We start from the raw sequence: 15776 nt of genomic DNA on the forward strand, positions 1-15776 counted from the left end.
ACTTGTGATTAATTCTTATCCTTCAGTAAAGTCTCTGTTTACTGATCTAAGCTAGTGGTTACCAAAGGGTGGTTCCCAGACCACATCTACATTACTTGGAACATGCTAGAAATGCAAATTCTCAGGCCCTAACCCCGACACACCAAATCAGAAACTCTGAGGGTAGAGCCCAGCAATCTGTGTTTTACGGAACACCCTCCAGGTGATTCTGATACACACCTAAGTTTAAGAACTAATGATCTAAGCAAACATCCAGGTCCAGAGAAAGTACCATCTGTACTTCCAAGTCTTCAGAATGACATCTAGTTCCCACAGCAATTCTTGTCATATTACTCATAACACAATGAATGAGTTATTTGTATACCTTTCATCTCAACTATACAGTAAGTCTCTGGAGGGAAAGAATTGTTTCTTATCTGTATTATAATTTGGTCACAGTACCCAACACAGTATCTCCTATACTGCAATAACAATCCATGTGTTCAATGCCAACCACTCTTATGCTCTATGTCCTTACTGTTTCAACTCTTTATGTTTATCCCCTCTCATGTTATTTAATATGGTGCTGAATTACAAATAGGCTTATAGTAACATGTGGTCACTATACAGTGACACATAAATTTAAAGTGGTGAAATTTTAGTAGAAAGGCAAGGCTAAGTGGTTACTGAAACATGACCTCTTATTAAATGAACAGTTTTACTACATGGTTAAAAAGGCAAAAACTGGAACGTAGCAGGAAAATTTTTAAAACAGAAATTCCTTTCCACCTTGCTGTTTTAAAGCATATTTACCTGAGGTGTGACTGTGTGGTCCATTAGATTCTCAGTTAGAGATAAAAGCAAGGCATCCAATTCATCTGTGGCATCCTATGAAAGATAAAATATATATAGCTGTTAAATGACTCATTAATCATCAAACTAAATTTTTTCCATATCCTCTCAACTTACAATTCTGACTCAGTCTTTGTTGGTGTTAACATTTAAACAAACAGGGATACTCAGGAATCATGGTTATAGTGATCCTACTTTGCTTGTAGGGGAACCTAGACCAAAATCAGAAGTTGAAAAAGCTAAAGTGTTATGTGGGGGCACCTGGGTGGCTCCATAAGTTAAGTGTCTGCCTTCGGCTCCAGTCATGATCTCAGGGTCCGGGAATCGAGCCCCACATCGGGCTCCCTGCTCAGCGGAGAGTCTGTTTCTTCCTCTCCTTCTGCCCCACTGCCCCACTCGTGCCCCCTCTCTCTCTCAAATAAATAAATAAAATCTTAAAAAAAATAAAGTGTTACGCAAATTTTCATAGAGCTACTCTTTCTGATGAGACAAAACAAAGGGTAGGGTTAAGACTGTTCTGGCTCGGGGCGCCTGGGTGGCTCAGTCAGTTAAGCAGCTGCCTTCGGCTCAGGTCATGATGCCGGGGGTCCTGGGATCGAGCCCCACATCGGGCTCTCTGCTCAGCGGACAGCCTGCTTCTCCTTCTCCCTCTGCCTGCAGCTCTGCCTACTTGTGCTCTCTATCTCTCTGTCAAATAAATAAATAAAATCTTTAAAAAAAAAAAAAAAGACTGTTCTGGCTCTTAGCTCTTAAACTGGAAGAGAGAGATAAAAGGTGCAGCACAGGAGACAGTAAGTAAAGAAGATGCCTAAATTCCAAAGACTTCTTCATCCAGATGTGCCGGTACTTCACTGTTTGAAAAAGAGTACAGTATGAACTTCCCCCATAAATGTTAATCAATACTTTTTAATCAGTATTTGAAGCACCTAATGGAAGATGGATCTCTGTACTACAAAGAAAGAGAGAAAGAGAGAGAGAGAGAGAAGGTAGGTAGGTAGGTAGGTGGGAAGAATTTAAAAAGAATAAAAGATAAAATTCCAAACTGAAAATAAGAGAAATAAGCATCTAGGGTGTAGTACACATAACAAAAGAAGGCCCTCCGTTCATACAATCCTATTTCTATCTGTCTGTCTTCAGGCTGTGGTCAATCTCCTATTTATGTCTCAACATTCAACTTAATTTTAATCACAGGTAGGAAAAAATTGTTTAAAAAAAAATTGTTCTCTCACTTCTCACATCTCCCTCCTCTTATGCTACTCCCTCCCACCTGTAGCCTGAGTGCCCCCAAACAGTGTGTATATATCTCTACCACAATGTATTAAAATTCTCTTTCCCGGTGGAATGTAAGCAGTTTGAAAAAAGAAGCCATGCTTAACTTTTGATTTTCTGAAACTAGTATGCTGTCTGGTACATATCATAACATGCAATAAATCTTTGAATTAAATGACCTTCCCCAAAAAATCTCATGTTTCACTTAATTTTCAATGATCAAGATGTCAATATATCTGTTTAGAATTTTAATTAGCAGAAAGGAAGCTCCTGATTGAAGATACTTTAGAATCGATTTTTTTAAACCCAAAAGTCTGAAAAATTATACACCTAAATCTTAATTATACACTGTCTTTGGATAGTGGGAATACAGGTGATTCCTAACTTTTTCTTTTTATGTAATATTTAGCCAATTTCTATAACAAATGCATTTATGTAGTTAAAGAGCAAAATGGTTTTTCGTTCATTTGCAAGGGTAATTTTTCATTTAACTTGCAAATTGAAACATTCAATGGGTTAATGAACTGGGTAATGGGCAATGAACTGAGTGTCTATGATTTCTGGACTGGTAAGGGTGTGACAAGGGGCAGAAAATCAGGGGCTGTGACGAGCTGGTTATACTGCAACACAATGATAGGGTGCTGGTGTTTCAAGCAATCAATATTTATTTAGTGCCCACTATGTGCCATCTACTGTTTGAGACAATAGGGTCGTATAGCCAATTTCAAAAAACCAAAAATACAAAGACCACCTAAGACAAAAAGACCAACAAATAACAGAAAAACTGAAGAAGAAGTCCTGAGATACTCTTGTGAGAGATTTGACAATAGGATTCTCTCTAGAGAACTGAGGCTCAATGCTTTTCTCACAGCTTAAGTTCTGGTGTCAATGAGAAATCACCCGATGTCTGTGATTATACCATAGGACTCAACTCAAAATAGTCTTTGGAGAAACTTTCAAAAGCAAGTGTTGTTACCTTAAGAACAGAACCATTTGCTGCAGGTGTGGTATGCATCAGAGCAAGAGAATCTTCAGGGAAGGGCACATTATTCTCATTTAATACAGCACTGGAAGAAAAAGATAAATTCACATCATGGAGCACCTATAGCATAGGGAACATGTTAGAGGAAAGAACTTCAGAAAGAAGAGTAATAATCCGTGTAGAGGAAGAAGAAATGACAATTTGTGAGGAGCACGACAGCAGTCAGGGTTGCATTCATATGCCTTTGTGAGACCCTTCTCCACCCACCAAGTAAGTTTCCATATCCACACCAGACTCATTCACAGATGGATCAAAATGGTAGACTATTTTCCAATCCTCCTAAATCTCACTGAGAGTTCCGAAGAGATTTATCTTAAAAAGAAAGATACACAAACAAGAGAGATCAACTGAATGATTTTTAAAAACCGTTATCAAATACATGAATGGGAAAGCTCAGTGGACTAGAAACTAACCAGAATACCTGAGATATGGGAGAACAGTCAGAAAACCATAGGGAGAAGCCACCATCTAAGGACACAGGCTGGAGAGCTCTGCTGCAGAAGGCAGAAGCAACACCTAGAGTGCTCCAGATATTACAACAGGACTAGCCAGGTGAGAGGATGCCAGAGAATCTGTTACTAGTCCTGGCAAGAGGAATCACAATGGTGTCTGATCCCAGGTAAGAATAACAAGAATAACAAGAGTAACAAGAACAAGGAGCAGCCTCACAGATGGCTTCAACAGCAGGGAGGAAAGGGGGAAATCTAGAGACTAAAGATCATCATCCACCAAGATAACACATCCAGTAGGAAATCCTAGTCCTTCCTAATATCGCTGAAAAGTGTGCAAACAGGAGCAGGTCCTGAAGCTTACAAGGAGAATGAGAAAAAATGAGAAATAAATCCTAGATTGAAAAAGTCAGACATAATTAGTGAGGTGGAAGCTAGGACTGTTTCATCCACAACAATGAGCAAAAAGAGGCAAAGAGATGAAAAATAAGAAGGGATAGTTATGAAAAACAGAGAAATGATCATGATGTTTTAACTAATGGATACTCGACATTCAAAAAGATAATGGCTTATGATTTTCCAGAACTGAAAAAAGACATATATAGATCTTCAGATTGAAAGGCCACCTTGAATACTAACAGATGTTTTCTAAAAAACCTATTCTTTGACAGTAATGAAAATGCAGAACTTCAAGAATAAGTAGTAAAATGTAAAAGAGAGAAAAAATAACTTTGTGCTTCAGAAAGAAGCAACAGCTCAGAGGAAAGGACTCAATATAAGAAAAAGTGAGCATTAAAAGGAGTGAAGTATGTCTTACAATGAATTCTCCCAACCCTTCAAGAAAAGATTAGTCACATATAATTGACACTGCACAAAACACAGGAAGAAGATGAAAAGCTTCTGACCCATTCTGCCCAGTGTGTGTCATGACCCAGCAATTTCACTCCCAGGTATACACCCTAAAAAAATCCTCACAACATGTGTAAGGTAAGGAAGAACATGTACAACATTAATTTGGAACAATACTGGCCCATTAATAAAAGAATGAGTAAACTGTGATTGACTTATGTAATGGTAGTTAAAATGAAGGAAATATGGATTTTTTTAAATTCAGATATGTCAAAACAAAAACCACTGAATTACATACTTTAAATGGGTGAACCACACAGTATTTAAATTTTATCTAAATAAAGCTATTACTACAAAAATAAATGATCTGAATAGCCATTTCTCCAAAGTAGAAAAGACGTTCAATATTAGTCCTCAGGTAAATGAAAATCAAAACCACAATGAGACATGCTTCATACTCTCTAGGATGGCTGTAATTTTAAAGATGGAGAATAATGAGCATTGGAAAGGATGTGGAGAAACTGGTAACCACATACATTGCTGGTGGGAAATGACAATGTTGTAGCTGTTTAGGAAGACAGTTTGGCAATTCCTCAAAAAGATTAACACAGAGTTACTACATGACTAATTCGGCAATAACCCTCCTGGGTAGATAGAGAATTGAAAGAATGTGTACAAAAATTCTTGTATGTGAATGTTCTTAGCATAGCAAAACAGTCAAAAGGGGAACAACAGAAATGTCCATCAATTCATATATGGATAAACAAAACGTGGAATATCTAATACAATGGAATATTATTCAGCCCTAAAGAGGAGTGACATACCAATATATGATACAATATGGATCAACCATGAAAACATTATGTTAAATGAAAGAAGCCAGATACAAAAGGCCACATATTATGTGATTCCATTTATATGAACTGTCCAGAGTAGGCAAATCCAGTATGTGGAGAGACTGCAAATGGGCATGGTCTTTCTTTTAGAGGTGATGTAAGTGTTATGGAATTAGACAGTGGTAATGGTGCAAAACTTTGTCAATGTACTAAAAAGCAGTGAACTGTATACTTATAAAGGGAAAACATTATGGTACGGGAATTACAACTCAATAAAAAAGATAAAGGAAAAATGGTCACAGCAAAATGTGAAGATGTCACAAAGCTTGATACTTGGTACACAGACAATATATAATCTCCACAGTTTTCTCTATGCTTGAAATATTTTCTTTTTTAAAAAGGGGATACAATAGGGGCACCTGGATGGCTCAAGTCAGTTAAGCGGCTGCCTTCAGCTCACGTCATGATCCTGGGGTTCTTGGATTGAGCCCCGCAATGGGCTCCCTGCCCAGCAGGGAGTCTACTTCTTCCTCTCCCTCTGCCCCTCCCCTGCTTGTGCTCTCTCTAGTTCTCTCTCAAATAAATAAATAAGAGCTTAAAAAAGGAGGGAGGATACAGTAATTTCTTTTTTTTTAAAGATTTTATTTATTTATTTGAGAGAGAGAGAGAGAATGAGAGAGAGAGAGCACGAGAGGGAAGAGGGTCAGAGGGAGAAGCAGACTCCCCGCTGAGCAGGGAGCCCGATGCGGGACTTGATCCCGGGACCCCAGGATCATGACCTGAGCCAAAGGCAGTCGCTTAACCAACTGAGCCACCCAGGCGCCCAGGATACAGTAATTTCTTAAAAGCGTTCTATGGCATGGGAACAAATCAGACTACAGAAAAGATTAACAGAAAGGGAAAGGGTCCAGAAATAGACCCAAGTTTAAACAAAAGAACTTAAGGATATCTTAAAGAATACATTTCAACTCCTGGGGGAAAAATAGATCATTTAAAATATCAACAGCCATTTAGAAAAGCAAATCTAGAAGCTGGAGTACATTCTAGGTTCTTTCCAGCTTTAAGAGTTCAATGGACTGGGCAGTCCTATTCCCGGTATCCTCCTACTGGCAAAAAAAAAAAAAAAAGAATTTTTTTTGATGAAGTTCTAAAAGGCTCTAATAAGAATATTGTGGGGCCAACTGATTTACTGAAATTAATTAAAAGGTTAAATTGTAATTCCAGTTTTACCCTGATCATCCATTAGTGTGTTTGCTGAATACTAACTATAGTCATACATGTGAAGCACGCTATATGCTTAAGGGCGATTTTGGTTACAGTATCTGGAACTGAATATGATTAATCAGGAAATTCCTCACTGAATACATTTTGAATAACAGAAAAAGAAACAGCATTCATTCATTCAACAATGTTTAGCACCGACTAAGCACAGAATGCTGGATACATAATGATGAACAAAACAAACTGGCACAGAGCAGGGGATAAAAGCCTAGCAAAGCAAATAAATGACTTAATACTCATTAAAGAAAAGAGGCAGAAGGGACTTGGAGAGAAGAGCAAATAAATTTACTCGAATAGTGTGAGAGCTCATAATAAGAAAGTTTGTAAGAACAAGGCCACTGCGATAAGAGGATGGCACTAAAATTAAGAGAAATAATATACATCCCTCACCATGTATAAGATTAAAAATATCTTTAAAGATTGCTTTTGCTCTGCAGTTTGATTCAGTAAAAGAATGAGAATGCAAATTAGAAGTACCACCAGATAATCTAAAACTAGGTAGTAAACAGCTATGTAATGGATAGAAGAGTGAATTCAAGCTATTTTTCAAATAAGATAGCCTGCAATTATATGGTGATACACTGCAAAAGAGAAAAAGAGACCAAAAAAGAAAAGTTAAGAGGAGAAGAACATCAATTTAATTCCATCTAACCCAGAACTGTACCTGTTTGTGGCAGCATCCTGAACACTGGCATTTTTATGACTTAATAAGCTATCTTCTCTTGTAACCTAAGAAAATGAAATCATAAAAAAATTAAGTATTTGTTGAGGATACTAAAGTAACAAACAAGAAATTTATACTTCTCCAGTAAAAACAGAAATATCACTTTGCTTCAGTTCCAGAGGTTATCATACCTTGTCTACGGAAGTATCAGTACTACACCTAGTATAGCCCCATCATATACCCAAATTAATAATCCACACTTCCACTTCAATAGTACACAAATTCACACCCTTTACTAGACAGCTCTCACTTATTTAAGACATCATGGTGTGTTAGTCAATATATACAGAATCCCAAAAGATTCAATGCCAGAATTTTTGGAATTTACATGATGAAAAGAAGAAAGAGATGTTAAACAGTCTATCCGGCTTTTTATTTTTCCCTGAACACAAGGAATATGTTAGGAGGAAATTCTAAAATATATTTCTGAAGGGGTCAGTTTTTTCCTTTAACTTATTGAGGTATCATTTACATACAGTAAAATGCACACCTTTTAAATGTAGGGTTTATGAATTCTGAGAAATATATACAGGTGCATAACCAACACCAAAGTCACCATGTGCAACATTTTCACTACCCCTACAATATTCCCTTGTGGCCAACGCAACCTCATCAAAAACCCTTACACGTGGCAAACAGTGAGCATTATGTTCTATAGTTTCATATAAATGGAATCACAATACCTATCCTTTTTAGTGTCTATCTCTTTAGAATGGCATGATGTTTTGGAGATTCACCCATGGTGCTGCATGTATCACCAATTCATTCCTTTTTATGTGCTACGTAGCATTCCACTGAATGGATATACCCCAATTTGTTTATGTTTACCTGCTGATGGCCATGTGGGTTGTTTCTAGTTTTTAGCTATTTCAAATAATGCTGCTAGGAACATTTGTGTACTAGTATCTGTGTGAATGTGCACTGCAGGAGCTCCATCACTGCCAACCCAGGGATGGTCAGTTTTTAATACTGGCCATTTCAGTGAATGTGTTTTTCAGCATGAAGTGTGATGCTAGCTGTAGATTTTTTTCATTGATGCCTTTTATTAGGCTGAACAAGCTCCATTCTGTTTCTAGTTTACTGTGAGCATTTATCACAAATGGGTATTGATTTCTGTGAAATGCCTTTTCCATATGAATTGGGATAATTTACTTTTTAATATGGTGAACTATAGTGGTTTTTGAAGGATAAACCAACTTTTTTCCTGAGGTAAATGCCAGTTGGTCTATTCTGTTAAGGATTTTTGAGTCTATGTACAAGAGGAGTATTAGTCTATAGTTTCTTTTCATATGAAATCTTTTTTTGGCTTTGGTACTGGGGTAATACTAGTATCAGTAAATGAGGTGGGAAGCGCTCCCTCCTCTTCTGTTTTCTGAAAGAGTTAGTGTGGAACTCTTATTTCTTCCTTTAAAGCCAGTAGATATCAACAATGAAGGCATCTGGTCCTGGATTTTTCTTCATGAGAAGGATTCTAAATATAAAATAAAATCTCTTTATTTTAGGGCTATTCAAGTTATTGTTTTCTTCCTCAAGTCAAGAAAAATCCAAAACTGTAAATGAAATGTAAGGTAGTGACAACAATTACTGCTATTGCTAATACAACGCGTAGCTTCAACATTGGGGATTTCAACACTTAATTAAATGCTCTTTATGTGCCAGGCACTCACTGTTCCATGTCCTTTACATTTATTATCTTATCCTTGTAACCCACCTTAAGGTAGGTACTACCAATATCCTTTCTTAAACATAATTAAACTGAGGCTCAGAGAAACTAACTTGCCAAGTCACAACACTAGTATGTGGTAGACCAGAAATGGGATTCAAACTCAAAGCTGTCTGATTCCAGAGCCTGTATTGTCATATTTTATATTTACTATTTTATAGGCAAATATTATGTTTTATGTTTATACTGGGGGGAGAGGATAGATAACTAAAGCATGAACAATATTCTGCAAAGTCATCTCAGGTTCTCTTCAAGGCTTGTGCTTGGGGACGGAAGGGGTAAAGTGCATGATCTTCTCAACAACAGGATATTTTGAAATTCTAGTTGATAACATGATTTGGTGAGATAGGCTTCTGTCCTGATTTTAGTATGGACGATAAGTCTGAAAGTCAGGAAGCACCAAGGAAAAACTGACTTTGAGAACATGGATGCCATAAACTTCATGGGGGCTAGTCTCTCTCCACTGCATCCTTCACAATGTCACAGCCAACTCCTTCACCTTGTAACTGTCACACTTGTTACAAACAAATCCGCCAAACTGAGGGCAGATGGGTGGTGGGGAATAGCAGATGGCTAAAGAAATACCTAAAACCACAGACTCAGTGTTGATAGGAACCTCAAAGTCATTAGATTTTCTGGCTATACAAGTGGCAAAGATTAGGGACTCACGTCTATAGGAATTTGACTTAAAAAAAAAAAAGGACTTCTTATGCCCTAGAGGGTCTTTACTTTCAACTTTTTATCCCATGACTGTCCCCTCTTAATCTAGCTTGTACTCAGACTCAGGAAGGCGTTCTGCCATCTTGAGCATGTGTCTGGGTACTTCTTTCTACCTCCAATCACTAGTTAGGTCACTCTTCTTTTAACATTTATGTACATATGTGTCTTTGGGTCTCTCAGCCTAAGTCTCATGTTCTTTTCCCTTCTATCAGGACTATCCCCATTAAAGGCAGCTTACCTTATGCACTGCTTCTACCTGGGCCTTCAAAATGTTACTCTTCAAGTTAGGAGGAACTCTCCTGGCATTCAATCCTGGGCTCTCAATGGCATTATTAAGACATTTTTCAGTCAACTTCACCACCTCCTCCTAGATATTAAAAATATACTGTAAGCAACTCTGATGGGCTATAGTTATACGGAAATAGGAAAGTGGCTGATGAAAGTTCGTTCATATTCAGACAACCAGGAAATCACGTGTCTTAAATAGTCCTATACTGTTCCAAGAATAGTCACCTCCCACATGCAGTTTCAAACTAAGACACAATAATCACAAACATGAAATATGAATTGGTAGGGATCTCTAGAAATCATCTAGCCCAATTTCCTGTCTTTAAAGCAACTGAATAACTACATCATTCAGGACAAATGCCTGAATGAAATCACACATGGAAAACATGTGCTGTTTGCTGGAATTCAACTGGATTTTAGGTTAGGCCCTATACAGACTAATAATCCCTGCAATTCTGGAGCTGTCACCAGGTAGATGATTTTGTTTGGAATTATGTTATATAGCCACAAATAGTCACTCTCAGGTATAACTATGAAAATGACAGAACAAAGCACAAGTCCAGTCAGCGAAGGTCACCATGAAAACAATATAAATAAACCACTATGAAAAGAAATAAATGGAATGAAGCAAATTAAGAAGTAAGTTTAGGGGTGGCCTGGATGGCTCAGGTGGTTAAGCACCTAGCTCTTGACCTCAGTTCTGGTCTTGATCTCGGGGTCATGAGTTTAAGCCCCACATTGGACTCCACGCCCAGCGTGGAGCCTACTTAAAAAAAAAAGTATTTTAAATTATCTGCACTACAACTGATACTTAAATGATTTATGTTAAATATATTACAATTTTATTTGTCAATTATATCTCAATAAAGCTGGGGGAAAATCATGGCTAATTCAAATACTTTGATATTTTCTTTTCAGAGTCAATTATGTTACAGAGTTGAAATTACTTGTTAATTATTTCTATTTGCACATTATAGAATTCTCAGAGCAACCTGCCTCTTGACATAAGCAGAGATTTCTTTTTCCGTCTATACTACAAACGTAAAAAAGAATTCAACACACATATCACAGGTAAATGTATAAACTGTTACCATCTTTCAATTTTTGCAAAAGTATAAAGGCTTTAAAATTGTCTGTACTTTATCCTACTACTTCCTTCCCAGGAAAATAATCAGATGACAGCAGATATTTATTTAGAAGGTTGTTTGTCACAGCATTGATGATGACAGTGAAAATTAGCAATAATCTAAGTGTCCAACAGGTAACTGAGTAAACACAGTGGTGACACAATTTAACTACTGTCTGTAATATGTCCTCAAAATAAAGATATTTATAATTGATTAGTTTTAAAAACCAGTATCACTGCATTTTTATTTTTAAAAATACATTTGGATGTAGGAAAGTGGATATTTAAATATTTGGAAATATTTAAATATTTGGAAATATTTATCCACTATTCCAAAAGTTTGGAAATATTTATACATATCACATTTAAAAGTTTGGAAATATTTATCTTAAAAATGTTAACTGTAGTTATCTCTTAGTAGTGAATAATAGAAGATTTAAAATTTCCTGCTTCTTTAAATCTATTTTCTATAATTATGATGTATGAGTGCATAAAAAAAATTACTGAAATACAAGTTGAGAGTAACAGCTTTAAAATATTTTCACATTATTTTATTATAGCACATAATTCCAGGGGCAGCCAGTTACTGTGCCGCTGATATGACTGCCTTGGATGGCCAAAATGTGGCAAACAGATGACCAAAAGAATTAAAAGGACACCCTGATTCCTAAATACCCCAAACGAGACCTGATCTGAAATGACTGTGGCTACTTCAACTCTACTGGCTGTCAGAGTCAGCTTATAGGAGAGCTTATATGAGAGGTTAAAGTTGGTCCAAAGTCAGCCTAAGTTCCAGGCAGAATGCCACCAGATACAGACTTGAAATGACTCTTAAAACAATCTTGGCTGGGAAATGTAAACATCTTTCAGCAGGGCACTTATACAGTCAAACAACCAAGGTGAAGAAATAGTGTAAACAGTAAAATCTAAAAGAAACATGGTACATTCTTACAAGAGGTCCCAATTTGAGAGATCCAACACCGAAACGGTTGGATTAAAAAAATATATACACAAACCTTTTAACCAAAGTAAAGTTCTTTTTAGCACCTTGGAGAGATGCAAGGAGTTGTTTTAAGGTTGGTGATGGTTCATTCTTTTCTTGAGTCATGGACCCTTTTGAGAATTTAACAAAATAAGGATCCACTTTCCAGAAAAAAATATATAAATGAATCAATGGCAAGAGTATTTATTCAAGGGGCACCTGGGTGGTTCAGTCAGTTAAGTATCTGCCTTCAGCTCAGGTCATGATCTCAGGGTACTGGGATCGAGCCCTACATCGGGCTCCCTGCTTAGCAGGGAGTCTGCTTCTCCCTCTCCCTCTGCCTGCTTGTGCTCTCTGTCAAATAAATAAACAAAACCTTAAAAAAAAAAATAAAACAGAGAATATGTATTCAATTTCACAGAGTTTAAGGCCCTCCTCATAATTATTCATGAATAGATCCATGATCTGCAAATTAAGAATTCTGCTTTAGAAGATTAGACACAATTTACCTTATATTTTTACTAAATATACACAAAGCGTTTTTTTTAAGCTTTTATTTATTAGAGAGAGAGCACAAGCAGGATGAGGGGCAAAAGGAGAAGCAGACTCCCCGCTGAGCAGGGAGCCCAACGCAGGGCTCGATCCCAGGACTCCAGGATCATCACCTGAGCTGAAGGCAGAAGCCTAACCAACTGAGCCACCCAGGTGCCCCCTCATTCGTTTATCTTATAAAAAGTAAACGATAAATACGTTTGTAGAACTGAATCAACAGTGTATTGGAATATCCAGTGACTGTATGAAACCTGGGTAATGCAGGTCTCACATGGCATGAGATCCCTCTAAAATAGGTTCTCAAGACATGAGTGTGAAGTCAACTCTGCTGCCAGTAGTCCTAGTCTGAACCTAACATGGCTTAGAGATTCTCAGTTATACAGTTCTTAGAGCTAATCAACCAAAACTGATACTTTGCTTTAGAACAATGTATTTTATTTATAGGTTTTTCATCCTAAGATTACTTTAGTTAGTAAAGCTGATTACTAAGATTAATTTGCATTCCCTAAGCAAACATCAACTATTGATGGTAGAGGTAGAGAAATCAGACTGGATTAAAAATGTGTCATATAAATAAAACATGAATCAACTTTAATGCAATACTCTAGTTGTAAAGACATAAGGTAAGGTAATCAGATGTCTCTTAGTTTTTAAGTACAACACTGAGTTCTTTCTTGTTATTCCTGCCTTTCACTGAATAAGCTTTCACTAAATATTAGCTATTATTTTTCCTAGCTATGTGAACCCCAGAATGTTCCTTGATGGCACACTGTCCTTTACCTAACCCACTCTTACACTCCTTTTCCTATCCTGAACCCACACTCCTCTTTTTTCAAGGCTTCAAGAGTAATTGAACACATTCTCTGCTTTGAAGGCTCAGTTATATTATAACGAGACATGCAGGGAATTTTACAAAAGAAGTACATAGCTGTTCAGTGGATTTCCATGAATTCCCTTCCAGTGTAACAATCACTCCTCTTCCCCCACCTTATACCCACCAAGATTCACCAGTCGTCCTTCTCCTTCAGGATCATTCCAGTCCTCCATTAAATTTTTCTCTAATTAATTGCTAACCACCTAAAACTTTCATCTAAAGCTTTCAATAAACTCTTCTGTCTCTGACCCTGTATTCCTCTACTTACAGAGATAGTAAAACAACTGACAATATGAAAGCAAACACACAAATATAATCGAAAAATACTGAGGGGTAATGAAAATGAAAGTCTTGGGACACCTGGGTGGCTCAGTTGGCTAAATGTCTGCCTTTGGCTCAGGTCATGATCCCAGTATCCTGGGATTGAGTCCCGCGTTAGGCTCCTTGCTCGGCAGGGAGTCTGCTTCTCCCTCTGCCTGCCACTTCCCCTGCTTGTGCTATCTCACTCTGTCTGACAAATAAAATCTTAAAAAAAAAATGAAAGTCTTTCTGGAATGTTATCAGCCTCTAAAAGACATTTCTAAGCAAAAACATATTAGAAAAAGAAAAAGAAACAACTTGGATTCAAAAGGACAACTTGAACAATGACAAGAAAGAAGAAAATCACTCTTTACATCATATTAATCTCTGAAGAAATTCCAGTTAGTTATCCAAGGATGAAACAACACTGCAAATCAGCTGGTCCCTTTTCCTCTTTAAAATCAAAACAAAAGGGCACCTGGGTGGCTCAGTTGGTTAAGCGACTGCCTTCGGCTCAGGTCATGATCCTGGAGTGCCAGGATCGAGTCCCGCATCGGGCTCCCTGCTCAGCGGGGAGTCTGCTTCTCCCTCTGAACCTCTTCCCTCTCATGCTATCTCTCATTCTCTCTCTCTCAAATAAATAAATAAAATCTTAAAAAAATCAAAACAAAATTCATTCAAAAGATCCTTGTTATCTGTTATCTATATATAGGGAAAAAAAGGTGTCTCTAGATCATTATCTAAAATTTACTCTTGCATTTAGTAGAGACATCTAGTAGCAGATACAATGAATTATTTTTATCTCATTTGATTTACTTTAATTATCCCTATAAGTTATTTAAGAAAAATTTTAAATTACACTCAAGCAATTAACTGTAGTTGGTTAAATTGGTATGCATCCCCCACCCCAAACCTAAAACTCCAAGGGCATAGGGTGGTGTAAATTATGAAGAACAAAGCTGAAGCATCTCAAGTTCCATTTTCTTCCCTGTTTATATGACAGAGCAGCTCCCTTTCAAACAAATCTTTCTGTAATTTTATTTGTATTTATTTGAGAGACAGAGAGTGTGCACGTGGGGCCTGGGCGGGGCGGGGGAAGGGACTGAGGGAGAGGAGAGAATCTCAAGCAGACTCCCCACTTAGTGCAGGGCTCGATCCCAGAACTCTGAGATCACGACCTGAGCCAAAACCAAGAGTCAGACACTGAACCAACTGAGCCACCCAAATGCCTCAAATCCTTCTGTAATTTTAAAAGGCTGTCACCTTCAACTACATCAAGACCTACTGAACAGAATTAGGAAAAGGATGGGCTAAATCAGAATAACAAGTTTAAAGCAGCCACAACACTTTGCATGCATGTTGAAAAACACTCAGGAGATGACCTTACGGTTCCTATCACTGTCCAAGTTTCCTCCTTTCCTCCTGAACATCCATGAATTGTGCCTTTGAAATAGGTCTGAAAGAAGTCGGCACCCACACATTCCCCAGAAAAAGGAAAGAGAAAGTATCAGTTTTGGAAAGCAGGGCTTTCTCGGAGGTCTGGAGATGTCTGCAGGTATACGAAGGAGCAATCGGAATACCTGGCTGTTGATGTTGACATCGACGTTGGGATGTGAAGACGGCAATGGACTGCTTTCCATCTCAAGGTGTTTGAGCTTCTGTGAGGCATCTTTTAATGCTGGAAAAAATGGCAACATGGCCTCTTAGTCTGCCAGGCTGTCACAGCTGTGTGAAGGCATACACTTAAGTTTTTTTTCCAATACCAGTTACCAACAATTACATAGAATAATCCATAAGACCACAGGATAAATATATTTTCTTTCTATAACCAGGTAACTATTTAAGAGTTAACCTAAATTACAGGAACCCTGCCTTGTATCTATACCACTTGTAGAAAGCCATTAGATATGGAATCTCAATAGCATGTGTA

At 37.5% G+C, this 15776-nt stretch overlaps 1 protein-coding gene across 9 annotated transcripts in view; it reads right to left on the reverse strand.

Moving 5' to 3' along the window:
• EPB41L5 (erythrocyte membrane protein band 4.1 like 5) overlaps positions 1-15776 on the reverse strand; it is a 145912-nt gene that overhangs the window by 22084 nt on the left and 108052 nt on the right. For all 9 annotated transcript variants that reach the window (XR_003519120.2, XR_003519121.2, XM_027589459.2 and 6 more), the window contains 5 exons: positions 15427-15524; positions 9963-10091; positions 7222-7286; positions 3077-3167; positions 793-867 (listed from right to left, as the gene is read on the reverse strand). Coding sequence is in view for 7 of the 9 variants with exons in the window: in XM_027589459.2 (XP_027445260.1) it covers positions 793-867; positions 3077-3167; positions 7222-7286; positions 9963-10091; positions 15427-15524 (458 nt within the window). In the remaining 2 variants the exon portion in view is untranslated. The remainder of the gene's footprint in view (positions 1-792; positions 868-3076; positions 3168-7221; positions 7287-9962; positions 10092-15426; positions 15525-15776) is intronic.

The sequence above is a fragment of the Zalophus californianus genome, chromosome 3 (assembly GCF_009762305.2).
Source record: "Zalophus californianus isolate mZalCal1 chromosome 3, mZalCal1.pri.v2, whole genome shotgun sequence".
NCBI lineage: Eukaryota > Metazoa > Chordata > Mammalia > Carnivora > Otariidae > Zalophus > Zalophus californianus.